Genomic DNA, 25,471 nt, shown 5'->3' on the forward strand with positions numbered 1-25,471 from the left:
CAACTGCTCAAACAATTCTCATCACAAAACATCTCAAATACATCACATCATAACTCATAATTATGCATCCTCAATCATATAACATCATATGATATAAACGCTCTCATGATTCATCATGTAACGTCAACATATGCTCTTACAACATAATAACTCATTATTAATCATGTTGTCATCCTCAAACTCAAACTATGCACCTTCAAAGTGTAACATCATAACTCATCATATAACCTCAACATCATGCTCTTCAAAATTTAATGTCAAATAAACTTTGAAATTTTACATACCTCGTTGAGTCTGGTGTGATGGTGCGCTGAGCTCACGGTTGTTAATAACTATTAGTCTAGTGACTCATTCTAGACTAAACTCAAGACTTATAATTCAGAGCTTTCCTTGGCTCTGATACCACTTTGTCACAGCCCGCCTTAACTAAGGATAGTTAAGCCGAGTGATCTACGACTAGGGATGGGGTTAAAGAAGAAGGGGAAGAAAAGGGGCGTCATTTATCGCCGTAAAACTTACTCATCTTAATAAAACTCGTCATTTTCATTCATGAATACTCAATTGAAAATAGTCTATGAAAGACAGCATAAAACTTAATTAATATCATTAATCAAGTTATACATCATATGAAACCATTCTCTTAAGACTCAAAGTATGACATAACATACTATAACATCAACAACATCTTGCAGCGGAAAGTAGCTAGACATATGTATGAAGACATATTCTAGACAGGTTAACTATTTATTAACAACCCTGGAGACTCCGCTCATTGCAGCACCATCATCACATCAGCTCAACCTGCACATTTAGAAAACATATGCAGGGCTGAGTACAAAAGCACTCAGTGGGCACGTATGCCTAGGTATAAAAATACATGCTTCAAAACTGTAAATTGTCGTGCCATCATAAATAGTACAGCAAGGGAGTTTTTCGCTAAAAAGGCCCAAGCTTACTAAATTCATTTGTGATTCTTAAAGTTCGACTGCAGTCTAAGTTCTCTTGTAATCTATCATATCTGGAACTGTGTGCCGGAGAGGTGGCCACCTCTCACGGTCACTTGACCGGCCAACCCGCTAGATGACTCACGGTCACTGGTGTACACTAGTCCTGGCAGGATAGCTATCAACTGCTCAGGACCCGAATTCGATTGCATCATTGGCAAAGCCAAAGCAGATAGATATCATACTAAAATTTAAACATTTTATGGTAAGACAATACTTGAAATAACTTTAACTCAAAGATTTTGTCATGAAATAACTTGCTTGAATGTAACATTTAAACTCATTTGATATATATGAAACTGAAATTAACAGTTAGATCATCTCATGCATTCATTCGTATAAGAGGCCTACGATACGTAGGGGATCTCTATATACGTATAGTAAAAGTAATGCCCACCTGATTGCAGTGTTTTGCTACTTAAGACAATGATTCTCTTTCCTTAGCGCGATAGGTTACTCAGACGCTTTTGTTTATTTGAACCTTTGATAACACGAAAACATGTGTTCGAGTGAATAATAGAAAAGATAACAACAAATGCAGTGAATCACTATTCACTCATTTCTCTAACTACCCATATTTCCTTAAACGACTATATCTAACTCATATACAATCGTTCTTCCTTTATCAAAATATTTCATGTACCTTTGAGGATGTAGGAAATTCCATTTTATATTATTCATTTATTTATCTATTATAAATAAAGAATAATTCTATAAACATAAAACGTTTTCCTTTTCCCCATTTAATAATGCCAATCACCAATATATATATATACACATCAATAGCTCATTTATAATCTAAAAGTGATATTTTATCAACAATAAAACTTTAAAATCCTTAATAGGAATTATTTTGAATCATTTCCATCTCAACAAAACTGTATAGATTCAACTTCAACTAATAAACTGCTTTTACTCCGAACTCGTATGGAGTCGAATTTTATATCAATAGAAACCTCTTTGAGTCTAGTTTAATTGAAAAAAAAAAGTATGTTGAAAAACTCCAAGTAGTTTAAGAGATATAGCGATTTTCCCATCGCCTACCAGATTCGGCAGTTTCTGCCAACTGAAAGTCCAGATTTTTTTGAAAAATAGCAAACGTTACCTGAATGAGCTCAAATTTTATATGTAGATAGCTAACACATATATCTTCATAGAATAAAAATTTGAGAGCTAAATATCAACATATGGTTACTGAAATAATTAACCTAATCATCTGCCTCACGACAGTTTCAGCAGATACTGGCAGTAGACTTCTCAAATTTTAAAAGAGTAGTAAACGAAGTTCAAATAACATGAAACTTTGTACAAATATTCACCACACTCCCATCTATACCCCAGAAATTTCCCATAATATAATAGAAACGGGAATGCATCGAAATAAGGGCGTCAACTTACCCTTGTCCAAGTGAGCACTAATGGAAGTTGTTCGTCGGGGGTTTTCTGGTCGTCGTTCAGCGATGGTGTTTAGCCGCGAAGGTCTACGACTTAGTCTTCCTCGTGCGAGGTAGATCAGGCTACACAACGGTGTTTTCTCAATCCTTTTTCGTCGTAAGGATAGTGAGAAACGAAAGCCGTAAGTTGGCCGGTGGCTAAGTCGGGAATTCGACGTTGGCCTCCGAAGGATATTGCGGCCTTTGGTCAGGAAAATATAGAGAAGGCTTCGGCCTTTCGATTGTTGGGTTTGGTAGCCTGAAGATGGAGGAACGAGTACACGTTCTCGGTTCAGAGCCTAGTGGCCGGTCGGCGAAGAAATAGCCTGGCGAAGGGAGCTCACTTGAGCTCTTGCAAGTAAGAAATTTTAAAAATTCTCCTAAACTCTCTCTTGCCTCACACCTCTTGCTGCACTTCTTCCTTCTGCAGAACTCTCCTCAATTTATAGAGGAATTTCTGCAGACAATAGAATCAAAGTGGTGGAAATTTTTGGTACCGGGAGTTGCAACTTTTGAAAATTTGATTGTTGAAATTTGCATCTTTTGACAAAATAAAGACACAAATTTGATAACGGAGTTCGGCCAATTATGCCTACGTCTCCGGAGCTGCTGCAGATCTATTTAACAAGGGAGAAAATATACAGTGTTTACAACACTCACAACACTCAACTCACAACCCGTTATTCCCCGTGAAAATTACTATCTAATTTTCACTATTCACGAATTTCACTATTCGCGACGACTGTCACTATTCACTTGAACAGTACTTCACTATTCACCTTTTCTCCCAACCCTTCACCTGCTCCTCTCTTTCTCTAGATTGCAGATGAATCTTTTTTTTTTTCTTTGGTTTTGGGTGTATTTACAAATGCTGCTTCGAGGATTATTTATAGGGAATTGAGGTGGTAGGTGGCTGCAGTGTGAAAAGAAATGTTGCCATTGTTGAATGGCTTGCCGCAACTTTTTGACAATTGTGGGAGCTGCTTTTTGACTAACATGTAGGAATTGTTGTGTTGGATGCAAAATCGAGAAATACGTGTAGTGCCGTGATCTAGTTTCTCCTAGTTCCTGTAATAATTCTCCAATTCTTGTTTAATAAATACTCGTCGTATTTATATAAATTAAATCCTCAATCTTGAGATTTAATACGTGAAAGTCGGAATTAATTCGCGACTTAATACCTTAACACATATAACGCGAAATAATAAAATTATTATGCATATGATCTCAAATTATAATTCTAACAATTCGATTTAAATAACACGATTTATGAAATCGATTATAAATCTAAAATTTCTAATACTATTGAATCAATCAACTGGTAATGCAAAGTTTCAATGTGTAGCTAAACCAATAATTTAATTATTGGTTTGATTCATGATTGAATATTAAATCGCAGCTCTGTATCTCTTATACAGACTTTTGCTGAAATAATATTATCTGAACAAAATAATCACAATAAATAATTAAAAAAAATTTTATAACTAATGCACATATTTAATCTAATATGTATTTAAAAGAGCGGGGCATTACAGTTACTCACTTCAGAAAAATGATCACCATAAACAGTTAAGCTTGCCGGTTTCGGCGTCGAACAACAGTTTTGCCCTGTTGGCTAACGAAGGCACTGATTTGCTTGAAGAACCGGAGCAGCAGCGGCGGGTACCTCTTTCTAGGGGTAAATCTTTGGATGATTCCAATTCTGCTGAACACTACGGCCCTGATAGGTTGGCCGAGTGTCTAAAACCTTGTAAAAACTCGGTGTTTGATCAGCCAGTCAACATTTCTGCGATCAATGATGGACATATCTCGGAGGAGGTTTCGGATGAGGATGAAGAAGTGAACTATGACAGCAGTGGGAAGTACGTTTCCACAACGGATGATATTGCTGTTAATAATGCCTTGAAAGCTCAAAGACTTGAGCAGATTTTGGCGATAGCTAAAGCGCCCATGCCAGAAACAGTTGCTCCTGCTAAGCGACGAGGAAGACCATCCAAACAGGACCAAGCTGCTAGGGCAGCGGAGAACACAGCAAACAGGCCAGCGGACACAAGCATTAAAAGTAGACTTCGTAACACGGGGGATACGTCGCGTACTTTTGTGATTGATACAAGTAATAGAGACAGCGCTCTAGCCATGGAGAGCGTCGCCAAAGAGAGCTGGGCGGAAGAGGTTGAAAGAAGCGGAGCTGCCTCCGCTAACATAAATTAATTCTGATGAATATTATTGCATGGAATGTCCGTGGTTTAACGGATGAATCCAAACGTCTGCTGAAGGAGCATTGTAATTCTTTTAGCCCGGTGGTGTTGGGCATTCTTGAACCGAAACGGGCGTTTCGGAAAGTTAGACAGAGTTACTGGCATTCGTTGAATCTTGTCCCGGTGCATCAAAACTGTCGGTCTCCTCGCTGTTCGAATATTTGGGTTTTTGTTCACTCTTCTGTTGTTACTAATGTTTTGTTCTCTTCTGATCAGGTGGTTGTGGTGGACTGCCTGTGGCATAGTTATGATTTTCGTATTGCTTTTGTTCATGGTTCGAATGACCAAAATGACCGCCGTGATCTCTGGCATGATCTTCTTCGTTTCGTTTCTGGAAAAATGGTTTTCATGGGCGATTTTAATGCGGTGAAAGGTGCTCATGAGCGTCTGAGTTTAGCTTCGCCACATAGAGGTTCTTGTGAGGAGTTTTGTGATTTTATTGATGACTCTGGCTTTATTGAATCCCCTACGGAGGGGCTTCGATTCACTTGGTCGGGACGTAGATTTTTACCACACCATGTGGAATCTGTTTTAGATCGTGCTTTGTTTTCGCAGGGTTTTGCTGATCTCTGGTCGTCGTTGGTTACTGCTGTCCTGCCTCGCCTCACTTCGGATCACTCTCCGTTGGTGTTGCAATGCAAATTGACAAACCCTACTGGTCGGAGGCCTTTCCGTTTTCTTAATATGTGGACCTTGCATCCGACCTTTCAGGAGCTGGTGGCGACATCTTGGAGGGAGATTGTCAGCACACGCTGCCCGATTTTATGTGTTATGTTGAAATTGAAAAGGCTTCGTAAGGAGATTGGGGTTTGGAATAAAGAGGTTTTTGGCAATGTGGATTCCTCCATTTCTTCTCTCATGAAACAGCTTGAGACTACTCAGGGGAAGATTTCTGCTTCTGGATATACGAACGATCTCTTTGATGAGGAGGTTAGTTTTCAGGCAAAGCTAAATGTATCGTTGACACATAAGAACTGTTTGCTTCAACAAAAAAGCCGTGCGAACTGGCTTCGGGATGGAGACAGGAATACTGAGTTTTTTCACCGTTTGACCAAGTTCAAGAAACGGAATGCGCCTTTCACTCGCCTCAAGATTGATGGTAGAGAGACTTATGATGCCACTATTATTGAGAATCATATTATTGACCACTTTACGTCTCTTTTCGCTGATGATGGTCGACCTTCTGGAGATCAGTTAGAGATTGATGCGCTTTTCCAGTCGGGGGTGTCTGATGATCAGAATGCGCGGTTGGTGAGTATACCCGATGAGAGTGAAATTGCGGCGACGGTTTTTAATATGGATGCTTCAAGTGCTCCTGGCCCTGATGGTTTCTCTGGTAACTTCTTTCAAAGTTGCTGGGATGTGATTAAAGCGGATGTCATTGCGGCTGTTCAGAATTTCTTTCGCCATTCTTATTTACCTTCTGGGTGTAATTCCAGTACGATGATTTTGATTCCCAAGAAGGATTCAGTCGACACTGTTGCTGATCTTCGCCCGATTGTCCTTTCGAATTTCTTATTCAAGATTATCTCGAAGATTCTTGCCTCTCGTCTTGGCGTGGTGGCTGCGTCTCATGTTTCTGACAATCAATTTGGCTTTATTAGCGGGCGTAATATTCATGATTGCATCATGCTCAGCTCGGAAGGTTTCAACTGTATGAAACGCACGGACAGGGGACGTAATATGGCTTGTAAAGTTGACATCCGGAAAGCCTTTGATACTATTCGATGGGATTTTATCTTGCAAGTTTTGCGAGCTAATCACTATCATGAGAAATTCATTTACTGGATTTCAATTATTTTCAGCTCGGCGAGGCTCTCTATTCTCTATAATGGTCAGCTGCGGGGATATTTTGCTTGTTCTCGCGGAGTGCGTCAGGGAGATCCCCTTTCTCCGATTCTCTTTGGAATTGCGGAGGATATCTTGAGTCGGCTTTTTAGCAGCTGCGTTGATTCTGGGCATCTAGAACCTATGCGCTATAGTCGAACTTTTCAGTTCCCTACTCACTTGTTCTATGCGGATGACGTTATGATCTTTTGTAAAGCTACGGTTCGGAATGCTAGAAAAATTCATCAGATCTTTTCGTACTATGACTCTCTTTCGGGTCAGCAGTGTAGTCTGGAGAAGTCTTGCATTTACTTTGGTTCGGGAGTTCTCAATGACAGGAAAAGTGCTATTCATCGTGAGCTCAGTTTCACTACCGGGAACCTTCCTTTCAATTACTTGGGAGTTCTGATTTTCGTTGGGCGTCCGAGAGCTTCTTTCTTTCAGGCAATTCATGATAGGATTGTCCAGAAGTTTGCTCGATGGAAAGGTCGACATCTTTCTATGGCTGGGAGGCTTTGTTTAGTCAAGTCGGTTATTCAGAGTTCGATTGTTCACTCCATGATGGTTTACAAATGGCCAAAATCGTTACTGCACTCCCTTGATAGGAAATGTCGTAATTTCGTTTGGTCGGGAAATATTGATAAACGGCCCAGCTGTGCTGTTAGTTGGGGTAGAGTCTGCTCCCCCTTGAAAGAAGGCGGCCTCGGCATTAGATCTTTTACGTTAATGAACAAATCTTATTTGATGAAGCTGGCTTGGAAGTTAATTCAGGGAACTGTTTGGGCGCATTCCATTCTGAGATCGAGATATCTAAACAATTTTGGGGTTGCAAAGGATTCGGTGTCGAACTCTTCTGTTTGGATTGGGATGAAAGAAGAAGTCAATCAGTTGGTGGATGATTCTTATGTTTGTATTGACCGTGGTGAGCATACTTACTTTTGGCGGGATGATTGGCTTGGGTACAAGCTTGTGGATAAACTTAAAATTCCGATATATATGCATGATTTTCTGAGCTTCTCGGTTAGTGATTATTTTTATGATGGTGTTTGGCATTTCACGACATCCTTTGTTTCTCGTTTTCCTGATATTGTGGATGATATTCTGCGTATTTTGATGGGCGGCCAGAGGGATACGAGATATTGGAAACAGTCGGTTAAGGGTGAGGTTTCGGCCTCTTTGGCTTTTTCTAATATTTGCCATCGTTTTCCTGCTGTTAGCTGGGGCAAATGGATCTGGGAGGACTTTATTCCGATGAGGCGATCTATTCTCTGTTGGCGTGTCCTCCATGGGCGCTTGCCTACTATTGATGTTCTGATCCGGCAAGGGTTAATTGCGCCCAATGCTTGTTCTTTGTGTCTCCAAGATAGTGAGACGATTTCGCATGTGCTTTGGGAGTGCTCGTGTGTTCGCCCTATTTGGACTGATTTTTTAGGTTGGTTTGGTAAAGAGAATCTCTTGGGGTGCATGGATATTCATTCCTTCTTAGTTCTGGCTTGGAATCTCTCTTGGAGTTCCCAAATTGGTTCCTTTTGGAAGGCGGGAATTATCACTCTGATGTGGCGTATCTGGTCGGGACGCAATGCGCTTATTTTTGAGGATTTGTGCTTTGATAGACGTGCGGTTTTGGCCTTTGTCAAGGCTTACTTTATGGAGATTGATGGGGTTTTCCGGAAGTTGGGTAATATTTCTAATTCTTGGGCTGACTATTCGATCACTCGTGCGATTGGGGTGAGGAGCCGTGCTGCTCCTCCCCCCTGTATGGTGGAGGTTCACTGGTGGCCTCCCGTTGGTCAATGGATTAAAGTTAATACAGATGGCTCGGCGGCGGGAGCTCCTGGAGTTATTGCTGCGGGTGGGGTTTTTCGAGACAAGTGGTCTCATGTCCGAGGTTGTTTTCATTTTAAAGGCGGCAACGGCTTTGCTTTCGAGGCGGAATTGTTGGCTGTGATCTATGCTATTCACATTGCTCATACCCGAGGCTGGCGGCATCTGTGGGTTGAGGCTGACTCTATGTATGTGGTTCACCTTTTGTATTCTCGCTCGAGTGATGTTCCTTGGAGATTTAGGGCGTTTTGGCAGCATACTCTGCGCCTGCTTCGGGATTTTTCTTTGATGGTCTCACATATTTACCGTGAGGGTAATCAACCGGCAGATATTATGGCCAATGATGATCGACAGGAAGGCTGGTGGCCTTTTGCGATTGAGGAGATTAGGATTGCGGTTGCAAGGGATATGTCGACGCATAGTCATATCCGTATGGTTATATAAGCAGTTTCGTTGGTTCCCTTAGGCTTTGGTTGGGTTGTTTTCTTTTGTTGTTGGTCTCCTGTTTTCTTTCTTGGTTCTTCTTCTTCCGGTTTTCTTGAGCCGAGCTTCTTAGGGGTGATGGTTAGGCCGGAACTCCTGAAGTTGTCTCTTCCCGCTCCTGAACCGAATGTGAGTCTTTCACGAGTACTCTTTTTCCTTCTAAGGTCTCTTCTTCTTAGAAGGTTTTAATGAGGCTCGGTCTTTTGTTTGCTCTCTTTTGCGCTTTCTTGGATATTTTGTACTCTTTTTCTTTTCCATTAATACAAGCCTTATTCTCATCATCATGTCTTTTCTTATATATATGAAGGTTAACTGCTACAATTTGTGTAAAATTTGTTCATTTTCTTATACATTTATACATTAGAAGATATATAAAATGAACCCTCAATCTATTAGTTAGAGAGAAAGCATGTGACCAACTGAATCATCTGTGTAAAATTTATTTATATATACTTCAAAATCAAAACATGACTATATAACTATATAATGGCAATGTGTTTCTTCTATTTATATACGAATGGCATTCCTCCCGTCCCATTGAAAAGTAGATTGTAATAGCATGATGATATAGAAATGAAGAAGAAGAATATGTAAAAAGTGGACAATGTAGTCAACTATAGATAAATGTTTGGTAATATATTAGTTGGAGAAATATTTCGTACGTAGTACCACATTAATTAGATATAGTGACAACTCAAACGTGACCTCGCTAATATATATAATCATAGGGGAGGGCTATAATAAAAACACTTTTAAGTGTATAAAATATGGATGAATCTTGTCCATTAGATCTTGATTGATCTAATGGCTTAAAATTAGCCTAATCTAATCTTTAATATACACGCATATTTTCTAAAAGGTTAATGATGTAATTCAACTTTTAACTTCTGTAATTATTCACGCTAATAAGCATCATGTCAGTAATTATTTACGCTAAGTACATATCAAATCTTTTTTTTTTCACATCAAATCTTTATTTCCAACTATCAAATCTTTATTTGATGCCATATATTCAACACACGATTCTAACCTAAATTTTAACGCATTCTCAAAAGAAAGAACACACACGCCAAAATTCTGGGTTTTTCACTCTACTTCTTCAAACTAATTCATGGATAATCCAGGTATGTGTGTTCTTTATTATTTTTAGCATTCTGTTACGATTTTTTTGTTATTATTTCGAGTATGAAACATAATTTGTTACGAATTGCTTCTGGGTTATGTTCAGTAGTATTTTGCACGATTTTTCTTTTAATTTGTTACGAATTATTTGCGTCTGGAAGTATTTTACGTATGAAGTGTGATCATGTTTCAATTGTATTTCAATAGTCTGTTTTGCGGCGAATTTAATAGTCTGTTTATGTATTTCAATAAACTGGTTTCGATTGCATATGAATCATACGAATTTGTTACGAATCTTATTAGTTACGTAACACATTAGTGTAACACAACAGATTGCATCATTATATTACTTTGATATCAGTTTGATTAATTATTATTTCAGATTCAGAGCAAGAAGGGCAGTGGTAAGAGGTTGAAGTCTAGATTTGAGATAGAGGCCGAGAAAGCAAAGAAACCCAAGAGGTTGTGCAAAAAGTGTGGTCGTCGTGCTCGACATGATTCGCGCAATTGTGGCAAGGTTGTTGAAGAAGATAGTGAAGAGGACTGATTGTTATAGGACAAAGAAACGATTTCAATTTCTAACTTTGTCATAGACTTTGAAGTTTGTTACTATTTATTTGGTATTTCAAAGTCATGGGATATGACTAACACGTTTTGAATCTTTCACCATTAATTTTGTGGTTTTGTGAACTATTCATTTTATAATATTACTTAATAATTAGACGTTACTATGATTAATTTGTTTGGTATGTTTATATGCATTGCGTGAATGTAAGTGTATTGTTATAATATAGTATATGTTTTTTTTTGCATGAACATTTGCCATAATCCCGCACAACTAACAACTACAATCTTAATTCTATTACTCATATCATAGCCATTCTCATTAATTCGTAACCTCATTAAACATAATTCGTAATCTCGGTGATCCACAAAAAAACATAGTTTCATCTCATTAACTCATTTTTTAAAAACACCAAATCAATTTATTTTAAAAACAATTTCATCTCATTAACTCATTTTTCCATGTGAAAGATGATATTGTATTTGGGTGAAAGAATAATTGCGAGAAAATCCACCGTTCTCGACAACAACAATTTGAATTGGCATGAAACTATCATACCAATTTCAGAATAAAATGATAAAAAATTCGTAGCACACCATTTTTTTCGACCGAATCATTTTTATTAATTAAAAACCAACATGTGTATAATTATTAATCAGATAAAGTGTAATTCCTAAAAGAATAATAACGCTAAATTTATCATACCAATTCTCTATAATTCGTAACCCCACGAAACATAATTCGAAAATCCGGTGATTCATAAAAAAAACTGAGATTCAAATCAGTGAATTTAGTATATAGTAATCCAAAAAAAAATCCAACTAATACCAAAACAATTTACTTATTATTGTATTTGCTTGAACGAATATTTGCAAAAAAATCCTCCATAAACAAAACAATAACTTGAATTTGTAGGAAATTATCATACCAATTTCAGAATAAAATGATAAAAAATTCGTAGCACACCATTTTTTTCGAACGAATCATTTTTATTAATTAAAAACCAACATGTGTATACTTATTAATCAGATAAAGTGTAATTCGTTAAAGAATAATAACGCAAAATTTATCATACCAATTCTCTATAATTCGTAACCCCACAAAACATAATTCGAAATTCCGGTGATTCATAAAAAAAATGAGATTCTAATCAGTGACTTTAGTATATCGTAATCCAAAAAAAAATCCAACTAATACCAAAACAATTTACTTATTATTGTATTTGGTTGAAAGAATAATTGCGAATAAATCCTCCATAAACAAATCAATAATTTGAATTTGTAGGAAATTATCATACCAATTTCAGAATAAACTTATAAAAATTTTGTAACACAACAATTTTGCCGTAAGAATTATATTTTATTATTTAAAAACCAACATTTGTATAATTCTTACTCAGATAAAGTGTACGAAAACTGATAAAACATGGAATTAACCCAACGAAAGTCATAATAAAGGTATAATATTTTCTACAAAAATAATGTCTAACGTATAGATCAAAGAAAATGTTCCAGAAAATATCAACCAACCCTAAACCATTAAATAAGCTTCAACCTAACAAAGTAGCATCAATATTTATAGCGGGGTTTTTAAAGACCTCGTCATAGTACGCATTCGCTCCCACTGCAATCGCATCTTTAACACTATTTTTTTCCCAACCAAGAAGGGCTGCACAATACCTCACACGCAAGAGGTTAAGTTGTTTCTTTAGTTTCGGTGCCAGGGAGCAACCCCATAAGGCTGGGGACTCACCCATAAATGTCTCCATGTGTCGCATCATATATACGCCCGAGTCATTTATGTTATTTGAGTCCCCCCATTTCAACGGTGGTATCATTATCCTTGCGCGTTTCACAATGGTGCTCTTGTGCACATGACCCATAGAGCCAAAGTAGTCTCCAAGCATTTGCTTCTGTTAGATAAATGAACATCAAAAAATGAAAAAATATTAAACCATAAAACACGCAAAAGCTTGAAGACATGTGGACGTCATTGTTATTTACCACGTCATCAACTGCAGACATATATTTTTCAGTTCGGCAATGCACTTGCGCCTCATTCCTGCTGTCTAAGACGTACACCTTCTCTTTTTTTAGGTCGACGCACACCAGGAAAAAATTCATCACTCTAAAAACAGGGAAAAAGAACTGCAAGGAGTAATGCATGACAACACTTTAGTAATACGATTCGCATGATCAAAAAATATAATAACAATGCACAACATTTAAACCATACCAAATCTATGGTTGTTACAAATAACAGCTGCGGCGTGGTTAGTTCATCTGATAGAAGTCTAACAAATATATCTCGGCGTCTTTTGAAGGTCCAACTACTTGGCGGCTGCAGAATCGATTCCGACTTAAAATTAAAAATAACATGTGAAATAATTTCAACAGACAAAAGAGACACGTGCATTTGGATAAAAATTTCAACAATAAATCTATCTTACGCAAATTTCGACTGAAGCAAAGAATCTTGTTGGCAATGTATCTGCCTTGAACTCCTCATTGCTATTCAAATACATTCCCCAAGCATTAATGACTTCAGGACCTACCACATTGTCTCTACATAGTGTTGCAATATGCATTCTCTGAAGCATTTTGTTACCGTAACGGAACATCACCTCGAGGCTGAAATTAATACCAACATGCAATTCAATTACCTTTAGACAACATCAAAATAAATGAATTCTAAATTTTCTAAATATATTTTTTTTACTTATCCACTGCAGGGTTATAGAAACCGAAAAGGGCGAGAGCCTTCTCTTTCTTATTCAGTCGTTTTGTTGTATTCACACTCCTCTCGATAAACGGAGACAAGTTATAATTTGTTTTCTTGAGAAGGCCCTTGTCCCTGCATCGCGTTCCCACAGGCTCCGAAATAACCTAAGAAATAAAGCATATAATATACATACATATAATTCTTGATATATAATAATGGAATTCGTAAAATCGTAAAATATTATACTCAGGTATATAATTCATGACATATAATTATAGAATTCGTATCATAATAAAACATTATATTCAGGTACATAATCCGTGACATATAACAAGTGTAATACATTATATTCAGGCATATAATTCGTGACATACATTCATATAATTCGTAACAGTATGCTACATTAATTATATAATTCGTACCTCCGCAAAATATTATACCCAGCCATATAATTATTGCCATATAAGTATAGAATTCGTAACATCTTTATATTTTATCTCCAGGCATATAATTCGTGATATATAATCATACAATTCGTAACAGTATGATGAGAATAAGGCTTGTATTAATGGAAAAGTAAAAGAGTACAAAACATCCAAGAAAGCGCAAAAGAGAGCAAACAAAAGACCGAGCCTCATTAAAACCTTCTAAGAAGAAGAGACCTTAGAAGGAAAAAGAGTACTCGTGAAAGACTCACATTCGGTTCAGGAGCGGGAAGAGACAACTTCAGGAGTTCCGGCCTAACCATCACCCCTAAGAAGCTCGGCTCAAGAAAACCGGAAGAAGAAGAACCAAGAAAGAAAACAGGAGACCAACAACAAAAGAAAACAATTCGTAACAGTATACTACATTATATTCAGACATAATTTCAAAATTTAATAATTTCACATGCGTTTAAAATAATTCGTAATACCTGTTGCTATAGTTCGTAATAACCTCGCCCAAATATTAACCCAAAAAAATTGACGATTATATTTCAAAAATAAATTTTTTAAAGTGTCGATCGTCACACTGCCGTCGCATTCGAACGGAAAAATAACCGATCCCACAATAGAACCAAACAATTACAAACCTCGCTCTGCCGTCGCATTCTTCGTCTTCGCCGTCGCATTCTTCGTCCTCGCCATTCAGCTGCCGATTCCAAACCCTATTTCGTCGCGTCTGCAGATGGAAAATATGAGAGAGTGTTTCCTTAAAATTTGAAATGATATGTTATAATGAATAAGATAGAGTAATATCAGATACAAATCTTCACCAAAAACTTCGTAATTCACACTAGATATAATTGATTACATTTTACTTATTTTACAACTTAAATGTATTGTTTTATGGAATAATATGATTGGTGCTTTTTTCCCATTAAATTCGTACACATTCGTTCGAAATTCTCAAGTATCATAATTACCCAGATGGAATAGAAAATCTTTCCATATCCACCGCGTGAAGATCGGAACAGACTCTGTGACATACGAAAAGTCAAACAAAGATTTAATGCCATTTTTGCCCTTCACGCAATTTTAGTTACGAATCAGAACAACAAACTAGACGAATCAATAAAATGATGAATTTTAAATCTGGACCGTAGATGCTTTTAATTTGGACGGCTGGATCTTATACATATTTTATACACTAAGGGTTGTTTTCATTGTAGCCTCACCCTATAATCATATATATATATATATATATATAGGGGTTGGCTCACAAAAAAAAACCAATAAATAAAATATATAAGAAACTATTTTTAGCCTTTCGATCATCAAGATCTACGCGGAATGCATCATCTTGTTGGATGAATGCATAATTTGGATCTATATACTATTTAAGGAACGCGTTCTACCATATCTCGACCTTATCCTTTTATATATATTGTAAACCATTCTTTAATCTTTGGACAATCACTATGTAAATATCCGAATTTTAATTTTTGCTATCTACGAGATTTGAACTCAGTACTTAACATTCATCCAATAAAGTGATAAATCAACCGTAAATTTTTTAGGGTAAATTTGGTCTAAAACCATAATGAATTTCTAAATTTTGGTTTTTCCCACAATCTTTCATTCTTGTTTTAAAATACATAATAAATCATTTTTTTTGGAATTTCCCATCGCGTGACTTTTCTGTGAACTTTTAAATGATGTGGCGCCGAACTTGGATGAGGTGACATATTTAACGGAAGAGACTAGAAACGACGTCATTTTAGCACCTACTCATTTAAAATCTTGAAAATCTAAGTCTGGGGTTTGAAACTCAATTTTTTTTACAGATTTCAATCTTTCCTACGCCATTGAAGGAGAAATTGCAACAATATATTTCATGGCTTCAACAAATTCATGATCGGAGAATTCAAATTCATGGAATGAGAATCCATATAAAATTTGTAAGCATGGGTATCGGGCTGATGTCTAAACGTCGAAGTCATTCGATAATCCATATCGATGCTATTATTGTTGTCGAATAAGAGCTGTAATTCCTAACTTTTCTTATTTGTAATTTTGATTTTCGATTTTCTTGTGATAGGAAGATAATTGCAATTACTTTGAATGGCTTGACCCGGTTATCCCAGCATGTCCGAAGCGATTTTTTCAAAGAATCTGTCGTCATGGAAAATTTCAAAAAAAAAAATTATTATGTATTTTAAAATAAGAATGAAAGATTGTGGGAAAAACCAAAATTTGGAAATTTATTATGATTTTAGACTAAATTTACCCAATTTTTTTATGATCAAAGGACTGTCAATGATTTATAACAAATAAACATCAATACCTTTCTAAACCAAAAAGCAAATTGAAACCCTAATTAAGTCACAAGAATTATTTCTAATATATTATATTATTGCAGATAAACTTGTTAGTTGTTAAATTAATGTCAATTCGAAAAACAATAAGTTGCAGCCTAAATTAGCTATTTTTTTTTTTTTTGAAGAACAAATTACTTAATTAGCTACTTCTATTAAAGAAGCAAAATAAAATTATTTCCATCCTCTTCCGGGGGAAACATTATGCTGCCTAAGCTTTAAATCAACATTATAGTAGCCTATAACATAGTCAATTATTTTTAATATATTTAATTCTGGGGTACTGCTCACATAATGGCTACCAGGATAAGGTGCAACATCAATAAAAGTCATGAGTTGCAGAATAGATGTCAAAATTGAATTATATGAAGCATTGAAACATAGATAAAGTTAGTCAAACACAATACTTTTCAGAGTATTTGATTTTTATTTTATTTTTCATTTAACTTAACTTGCTAATTCAAAGTAAATTAATCTTAGAGATTATTCTGTCTTCTCTTATTTACCCGACTTTTTTGGTTCACAAAGAGGATTTTTCTTTCAAACCAAATCAGTACTCTTTCAAAATTTGAACCTTGACCATTTTTTTATGAATTAATAAATTAATAATTTTAAAAATTATATGACGATAGACTTGAATCTGAAACCTTTGATCTTAAACATGAACTATATTATCTTATATATATTGTCAATGTATATTAATTATTGTTATATATAGGGATGGTTATAATTGATTTTTTTTTCTCTAGAAATTATGAATCACGTTTTTCTACATATACATCAATATTTTTTTTACACACAGTCATGCTTCTTTTACATGACTGAAATAGAAATTTTATTAAAAAGAAATAAAGAACCTAGACCCAAGAGAGCACAGGCGCAACTGAGGGCTGAGCCTAGTTAAAACCTCTTAAAAAAGAGGAAAAAAAGTGTCCGTCTAGAAACAGCAAACAAACTGGCAGTGAGCGGGGAAGGGCCCCTCAAAGGCTCCGGCCGAACCATCACCCCTAAGAGGCCCGGCTCACCCAACCAGAGACAAAGAAAAAGTGAAAAAAACCTAGAAAATGAGAGGACTCCAACAACCCAACGGAAGAAACATGAGCGGAGCAGGAACCATCGCACATAGAGGTCCATGTGAAGTACCGCGCAGCAACCAGGACCTAGCATCCACCTGCAACAACAAAGCACCGAAGTGCAAGCCAGAAGAAAACACAGAAAAGCACAAACAAACCCAAACACGCAGAAACACCGAAGAGCGAGGAAAAACCCCCACAAGCCTAACCAAAAGTCAGTTTACAAGCAGTTGTCAGAAAAGCTAGGGCGGGACACTACTCTCCATTCACAACACCAACCCATCCAGGTCTCACAAGATATGTACCAACCACTGGAGGTGCGCAAAGCTAAAACTTTGAGGTACAACAACAAACTGATACAACGCAAACCGCTCAGACCCAATTCTCCGCTATGGGTGAGTTTCCTAATGCATTGGCCTTTACAATCAGTCTCAACCCATAAAGAAAAAACGTCGCCATAAAAGATTAACATCAACAAATAGGTCAACTTCACGGGATGAACACTTTCAGGGGAAATCCAAAATGTCATGCTTCTTTATGCTTCTTTTACATGGGCATATGCACAATAAATCGAAAGTGTAAGCTATATTTTACTATATATTTTGAGTTCAAAATTTCGAAAAGTCAGTTTTCATTCTTGGAGATGGGGCTTCAAGGCTTCTATATATAATGAGCATTACTAGTAACAGAAACGATCACATGCCCACCGTGGGCAAGCATAACGTGTCTGTTATTAGTAATATAATAATATTTAGTCCACGTCAGCATATTTTTTAGTATTATTAGTTTTTTATTCTTACACTTTGAAAGAATATTGTTGTTAGAATCATCAAATTTATAAATTTCAAAATTTAATAATCTCAATAACAATATCTTAAGTACTAGAATAAATATTATACATGTTGATGTGAACTAAATGTGAGCGACGGTTGGTACAAATATATGGTAAGCTACATATCAGCAGAAATCTTGTGTCGCGAGGTATATAAAATTCAATCTAAGCTATTGATTTTTATATGATTTACGATTGTCATAAAAAAATGCATTTTTGTAATAAATAAAACTCGTTATCACATGATGCATTATCGTATATATATTTAAAAAATGATTTTAATAATAGTTTTGTATGTATAGAATATTAATTAACCAGCGAAAACCTTAGAGAAATGAATGATCTAGATTGAGAAGTGAGATGCTTTGCACAGCCGATGGTCCAGATTATATATATGGGTCCAGATTGATGAGTTGAATTACTAATTTGCTCCAATCTACGAATAGAAATTAATGAAGTAATTTCGTATATTTGGTAGGTTATGAAACCCCCAATCCTGTATAATACAGTAGTAGTATTAATTACTCCGTAGCTAAACCAGGCATGCAAATGATGTGTCCTCTCTCTCTCTCTCTAGATTGGGACTGAAACTGAACATACGTTTTTCTTGGTGCCCTTCAAAACTCCGTCACGTACATTAATTAAACCCCGGCCTCATTTTCTTTAATTGCAAATCAATAATCTCCTGCACGCGTGCATCCACGTGCTACATATACAAAAGAAGCTTACATGAGAAATTTAAAGAGAGAGTATAGGAGTAGTAAATAAACCAGGAATTGTAATTGAGAATTTGATAAGATTTTGATTGTGCCCCAAATACACGTGGCTGCGTCTCCGCCTTTCTTTCTTTCTTTGTTTGTGATGGGGCTTGGTCGGCTCACCCATGTATCTACTTTTGTACTAATTAACACTCCTCTTGCATTGCATATAGTACTCTCATACTCTAAGCTTTTCCAATGTCAATTCCAGTCTGCTTTTCTCCAAACTGTAAGAAATCTCCTGTCTTCACATCTACATGTAATTCTTCCTCATCAAATCAAATACTGAAAATGAGCAAGAAATGATTGGATACATATATAGATTCTAACTAATTAATTAACTACAGAAACAGGTATATATATACATATATGAGATCACAGCACACAATCCGAAGATGATTCCAAAGGAGCAGGCGAAGCAAGAGAGCTCATCAACAACATGGTCGAGATTGAAGGATCCTCGGATAGTCCGAGTGTCGCGAGCCATGGGCGGCAAGGACCGCCACAGCAAGGTCTGCACGGTCCGAGGCTTGAGGGACCGGCGCGTGCGGCTCTCCGTCCCCACCGCCATCCAGCTCTACGACCTCCAAGACAGATTAGGCCTCAACCAGCCCAGCAAAGTCGTCGATTGGCTGCTCGACGCCGCCAAGAACGAGATCGATGAGCTGCCCCCGCTGCAGATCCCTCAAGGCATCTGCTTCTCCCAAATGCTCAATCCCAACACTACTAACCAAAAACACCTGCTTTCTACTTCTACTTCTACACACAGAAGTGAAGAAGACGAAGAAGAAGAGGAAAATCCTTCCTCATTTGCAAGCCTCATGAGCAGCAGCGCCTCCTATGGGAGATGGGATCCTTCCATTAGCCTCGGATTGGCTGCTACTGCTCATCATCAACACGGAGATTTCGTGTCTCACCAGCATCAGCATCAGCATCAACATCAGCACCAGCACCAGCACCAGCACCAGCACCAGCTGCTGGTGTATCAATCGGCGCAGCCTTATTTCGTGCCTCAGATCAATGCAGCCTTCGACACCAAGCACCACCCGAGCTTCCACGGCTCAGACTTGTCGAGTTCTTCTCATGTTAGACCCTTCGATTTCAACACGACTGCGGATCTTCTCACCTCGCAAAGCAGCGACGCGGACGACCAAAACAAGCCCAATTTAGTGTGATTTCATGGCTTTCATTCACGATTTCTGATTCCTATATCAGATATATCTGGTAAAGAATTTTGTGCCTACAAGTTTCATTTATTAACGAGGTCATATAATACTGTGATTGTTTTTTGGGGGATTTTTCTTGTACCATATATATTCTATATAGGTTTTTCTGGAAATTTTTCTTGAGTTATACACACTGCATTAATTCTTTTGTAGGCTTCCCATTCTTGAAATTTTGATTAATTTGTATGCAAACCTAGGCCTGAGTCCCTTCTCACTTTTCGTATTAGATGACAGGGATAACAAAACCCTAGAATGGTCCCGGTTAAATTATGTATAAAAATATATATATATGATTGTGATGAAATCGTGAAGAGTAAGCTGTAAAGAATAAAAGGGTTTGTTAAGAGATGAATAAGACATGGCAGCTTTGCACAAGATCCAACAAAGTAAATCCAGAGATTGATCTTGAAGGCCGGGGATGCTTCTTCCATGGTGGAATCAATGAGAAATGAAAAGGATTGTGGGTAGTGTGTGTGGTCCAAATTCAGAAAAAGAGAGAAATAGAAAGGACAGAGAGAGACAGGGTAAGGTAAGTATAGTTAGTAAATTAGGGTTTTGCTTTTTATTATTTTCAATATATGTGTGTGTGGGTGGGTTATTAATCATATGTAAGGACCACATGTACTAAAGTTCTCATAGGAGGGTCCCCATTGGGTAAGTGTTGTATTTATCGTCATCAACACATTAATTCATTGAGTTATTTCATTTTTTCTTTTTTTCCTCAACCAGAAGTACCGTATTTTACTCTTTTAATATTTCTTCAGGCTTACATAAATGTTAGGAAGGATTGATAAATAAGCGAGCAACTTATTGATTTAATGCGCATTAATTACTATACATATCAACCAGCAGGTCTATGTTTTCCTTATTTAATTAATATTTCTTCATTGGGCTTTTAGATAAATGTTAGGAAGGATATAGAAGCTAGCAACTCATGGATTCAGTGCGCATTAATTACAATATAGGGAAGGGCTAAAATAAGAGTATTTCTTAATATATAAAATAAGAATCATTTTTAGCCCTTAGATCATCAAGATCTACAGTTGATTCGTAATCCTGTTGGATGGATTTATGGTCCTGAGTTCGAATTTTAAAGATAGCAAAAATTTATTTTTCACAATTCATACGTGTTCTACATAAAATTCACACATTAAAAATTACTCTTATTTCTTATTTTAAGATGTGCTCTCATGGTAGCCCACCCCTATATATATATATATATATATGTGATAGAGTTCTATGGAGACCATCAAAAATTTGAAGAACAAAGACCAAATCTTGTGCGTCGATCTTGGTATATTCAAGGGTGATGATTCATCTGGTGAAAATTTGATTCGTTAATTGTCATAGATATAGGCAATCAAATATTTTATTTATGGAATATTAATTTATGAAGAGTCTGTTACGTGAATAATGCATCCACATATTATGTTCATTGATATGTTCGTAGAAAATACTAATGAACATACTAATGTTCGTTGATATGTTCGTAAAAAAATAAATGAACATACTAATTTTCGTTGATATGTTCGTAAAAAATAAATGAACATACTAATATTCGTTGATATTTTCGTAGGAAAACAAATGAACATAATAAATTAATAATGTTCACATATTATGTTCATTGACGGATCAGGCCCCAGAACAGGAAGTTTCGAAATTTTCGGAATTTATTCAACGTGATCCCAGATTTTAGTGGATTTAATCAACCAATATGGGCAAGTAAAAGCACAACGTATGTGACTATCCAATGTGTTATTTTTGTTGGCTTTTGGAAACTCTTCAAAACCACCAATGATAAACATTCATTTTGCATTGTTTTTATTGGCAAATTATTGCTTGAAGTGTTAGGAATATGTTTAATTGTGATATCATTTGTTATGAGTTTCATATTCTTTTGTGATATTACGTTTAGGAGTAGTTTTGGTTGTTTGGTACAAATTTGAGTGTTTTAGAAACATAACATCGATAATGAAATTTCGAAGTTCGAGTTTCAAGAGTTACGGGCTAGATAATCAAGGAAATGAGCTCGAAAAGGTCAAGATATACGTTAAAAGAAAGATGCATCGGGGATCGTGCCATAGGTCGTCGAGCCAAGAGGCGGACAAAGGGCGAGTCTGACGATCGTCATGGAGGTTGTCAATGTCTATATATCATTTTGGGCATCTAGGCGATCACTCAAACAAGAATTCGAGCTGTTGTTCAGCGACCTGTCCGGCGATTTGAGCCGAGGTCGCCGCCCTCCCACATTTTTTTCATTTTCGCGATTTCTTCTGTATTTTTGGATTTCTTGACTAAATTTTTCCCTGAGCCTATAAATAGGTGTCATTGTTGACCTATTTAGGGTTGACAAACATGGTTTTCGTACCTCACTTTCGCATGAATTATTGTCATTTTCCCCTATGATTTGATTATTAGTGTGTGTTTGTATCTCAACTTGAGCTTTGTTGAAATATGATGCTTGGTGCATCTTTGGAGTGATTTCAGGGAATATCAAATATCAATTGGAGAATTGTGGGGACATGAGATTGAAGTACACCTCGAGAGAAATCCGTGAGCGCAAACGGCGACGGAATTAGAGCTGGGACGAGGAAGAATAGAGCCGACAAAGCCGGCTACGCAGGACCCCACGGCCGCGGCAGCCGGCTGTAGCTAAGGAGCAGTGGACCACGAGCACACCCGTGGCCGCGGGTGGTGACCGTGGCTATGTCCGCCCGCGATACAGAACGTTCTGGATCAGCACCTACGGTTCGGGCCGCGGCCGCGGGCTTTCTCCCTTCCAGCCGCGTTCCCGGCCACGGTCACCACCGTGACTGTGGGAAAAAGGCGGGTTTCCTCCCATTGGTGGGCCCAGACGTGATTTTTAGACCTTAAACCCCTTTCCCCCCTCTTCCAACTACCAAAATTGAAGAGCATTGAAGATGAGAGAATGAAGAAAGCAACATTGAAATATGATTTGTCACTTTACTCTCTCTTTCATTTATGTAATCTAGGTACGTTGATGTTGAATATGTTAGGCTAAAATTCCCCTTTAATTTGGGGATTAGGCTATATGGATGATGTAATGAATTGATTATGTTGCTCAATATATGTCTTTGATTATTCCTTTGCCATTATCTTTTCAAGCCCTAGTATTAACTCTTGCATGAATTGTTGGCCACTCTTAATGCATTTCTTATTTGTAATTTGAATCGGGAGAGGATGATTACAATAGATTAGGTGCTTGAAACATATCGTCTCAATAGACTGGGAGGTTGAGAGTGGAGTGAGAGTTTATCGATCATTTGTGCTTTTTGAGAGTTATAGGGTAGAAGTTAACCGGGGACGGTAACTATATATGACCCGTAATCTACCGTTTTATTCACCCGGTAGGGGCTAGAACTAATTGGGAGATCACTCTAGATAATAGGTAATATCAAGATTAATATTGAGTTAACTTGAGGTCCATTGCTAATCCATTGATACCTAATCCCTAAATCATCTTAATCACTTTGTAAACCACTTGTTTGTTTTAATCTTGTTTGTCTTTGAATTTGTTAGTTAATCAATTAGATAATCAAACCAACCACTTTAGGGCCCGTTTGATAGGGCATATTAGGGCTGATAGCTTAGTTATCTTGTGTTTGATAGGCAACATATATAATATCCCAGGCTCGCACTAAAACTAAAGCCCGCAAAAAAACAACTGTTACATTTAGATTACAAATATCACCCCCAGCGTGACATAAGGAACCCCAGCTCCAATTGTAAAGTAGATTAAAACTGAAAAGACATTTTTACCCTTCCACTCTCCTTCATCTTCTCTCCCTCCCCTGCGCCCTCTCTCTCTTTCCTCAGTCGAACGGCCGACGGCGAAGAGTGGCCGCCGCCTCCGCCGCTCCTCCTACAACCAGCTGTGGTCATCACCACCACCGCCCTCATCTCTACCTGCCTCCACCTCTTCGCCAAAATCCCCAATTTTAGAAACCCTAGCTTCTCTCCACCACCGCCCTCATCTCTACCCGCCTCCCTGCTTCAGCCGATAGCCACGGTCAGCAGGACTATCGCCATCGCCGCCTCCTCTGTCGCCCTCTCACCTAACCCTTCTCTCTCGTCTAACCGGCAAGCAGCAACAGCTAATAGGCCACCGCCGCCGTCGATCCCTCTGTTCACGGCTCAGCAACCTCACAGCCTCAGCCCTATCGTCGATCGACTGCAACAGTAGCAACAACTTTCCAAAATTCACACGCACACATATGGTGAGGGATTTGAGTGTTATGCCAGTAGATTAGTAAAAAAATAGGTTCTTTCCTTGTTTGTTATCAAACTTGGAGAGGAAATGTGGTGCAAAATGGTGAGTTTGAAAAGAATAGATAAAATTCTTTGGAATTGCAGGAGATTGGAATTGCTTTGGAGAAGGAAATTGGAATTGCCGAATTCTTACAGATTTTTCCTTTTTTTTAATTCAAATTTAACAATTAATTTAATATAAGGTTAAAATAGTAATTTTCAACCTTTGATTATTTAATCTAAATTTTAATCTAAACTATCAAACAACTAATCATGTTATCTAGATTTTAATCTTGATCTATCAAACACTAAAATACATTACTAATCTCACCCAATCCATATTATTTTAACTAGATTTTATTTATCACTCTTTATCTCAACTAGCTATCAAACGGGCCCTTATAATTTAGTCTAAATAGTCATAGTACAATGAATTAGGATAATCACTTGAATTTGATCACTAATCCTCGTGGGATACGATCTTGCTTCCATATATTGCAACTACCCGTATACTTGCGGCGTAGTGAAAATAAATTGCGAACAAGGGTTCCCCTTTCATATTTTCTTATTCCTAATTAGCTATCATAAACTACTATGGTGACAGTGTATGATTATTTATGTGATCTCTTATCAAGACTGGATTAAACTGGTAATTTGAATTAATAGGTTAATTGTGTAGATATAATTAATGAAATTACATTCCCCTGGTCACTGTGTTTCTCATTTGGTTACTTTGAATTTATTTGTTATGTGTTGAGTCTAGTTTTTATTCTCCACCATATTTCTATTGCTTGGATATTGCATTAGAATTTATTGGAATTATTTATAATGTTTTCTCTCATCAGTCCATGAGGATTATGATACTCGATTTACTGTTTATTTATACTTCAATATATTACACCGTGTTAATTGCAGTATTTTTGTTGCTATTAAAAGAGTGATCAACCAAGCATGTGACTATCTCGTGACCTATCTTTGTTGGCTCTTGGTGTTAATGATGCATGTGACTCTGTTAAATCTTAAGAGCAATAATAATAATAATAATAATAATAATAATAATAATAATAATAATAATAATAATAATAATAATAATAATAATAATAATAATAATAATAATAATAATAATAATAATAATAATAATAATAATAATAGTAATAATAATAATAATAGTAATAATAATAATAATAATAGTAATAATAGTAATAATAATAATAATAATAGTAATAATAATAATAATAATAGTAATAATAATAATAATAATAATAATAATAATAATAAT

At 36.7% G+C, this 25,471-nt stretch overlaps 3 protein-coding genes across 4 annotated transcripts in view; 2 read left to right on the forward strand and 1 right to left on the reverse strand.

Moving 5' to 3' along the window:
• Positions 1–10,498, forward strand: part of LOC130990730 (uncharacterized) — a 30,455-nt gene extending 19,957 nt beyond the window's left edge. The window contains exons 2-4 of the mRNA XM_057914959.1: positions 4,007–4,609; positions 4,912–7,428; positions 10,334–10,498. Coding sequence (XP_057770942.1) covers positions 4,007–4,609; positions 4,912–7,428; positions 10,334–10,498 — 3,285 coding nt within the window. The remainder of the gene's footprint in view (positions 1–4,006; positions 4,610–4,911; positions 7,429–10,333) is intronic.
• Positions 10,499–11,984: 1,486 nt separating this feature from the next.
• LOC130990731 (uncharacterized) lies at positions 11,985–14,735 on the reverse strand. Its single transcript, XM_057914960.1, has 6 exons — positions 14,643–14,735; positions 13,235–13,401; positions 12,966–13,146; positions 12,752–12,874; positions 12,520–12,663; positions 11,985–12,428 (listed from the first exon to the last, which is right to left on the reverse strand). The coding sequence occupies exons 1-6, from the start codon at positions 14,733–14,735 to the stop codon at positions 12,066–12,068; spliced, it is 1,071 nt and encodes a 356-aa protein (XP_057770943.1). The 3' UTR covers positions 11,985–12,065.
• A 3,977-nt stretch (positions 14,736–18,712) lies between these two features.
• LOC130989022 (transcription factor TCP13-like) lies at positions 18,713–23,036 on the forward strand. Of its 2 annotated transcripts, XM_057913018.1 has the most exons (3): positions 18,715–18,956; positions 19,045–19,921; positions 22,411–23,036. In XM_057913018.1, exons 1-2 carry the CDS (start codon positions 18,801–18,803, stop codon positions 19,870–19,872), a joined length of 984 nt encoding a protein of 327 aa, XP_057769001.1. In that variant the 5' UTR covers positions 18,715–18,800; the 3' UTR covers positions 19,873–19,921; positions 22,411–23,036. The 2 variants fall into 2 exon arrangements, with proteins under 2 accessions (XP_057769002.1, XP_057769001.1); XM_057913019.1 differs by lacking the exon at positions 22,411–23,036 and having other exon boundaries at positions 18,713–18,926; positions 19,045–20,036.
• Positions 23,037–25,471: the final 2,435 nt, after the last annotated feature.

This window comes from Salvia miltiorrhiza, chromosome 6 (genome assembly GCF_028751815.1).
Source record: "Salvia miltiorrhiza cultivar Shanhuang (shh) chromosome 6, IMPLAD_Smil_shh, whole genome shotgun sequence".
Classification (NCBI taxonomy): Eukaryota; Viridiplantae; Streptophyta; class Magnoliopsida; order Lamiales; family Lamiaceae; genus Salvia; species Salvia miltiorrhiza.

Excerpts from the sequence above, each read along its gene's own strand:
- LOC130990731 (XM_057914960.1), bottom strand. The coding sequence starts at position 14,735 with ATGGCATTAAATCTTTGTTTGACTTTTCGTATGTCACAGAGTCTGTTC. Across the intron at positions 12,875-12,965 it reads TTGCTTCAGTCGAAATTTGC|TCGGAATCGATTCTGCAGCC; the intron begins GTAAGATAGATT and ends TTTAATTTTAAG. Across the intron at positions 12,664-12,751 it reads TTGTAACAACCATAGATTTG|TTCTTTTTCCCTGTTTTTAG; the intron begins GTATGGTTTAAA and ends TACTCCTTGCAG.
- LOC130989022 (XM_057913018.1), top strand. The coding sequence starts at position 18,801 with ATGGGGCTTGGTCGGCTCACCCATGTATCTACTTTTGTACTAATTAAC. Across the intron at positions 18,957-19,044 it reads TCCTGTCTTCACATCTACAT|AAACAGGTATATATATACAT; the intron begins GTAATTCTTCCT and ends AATTAACTACAG.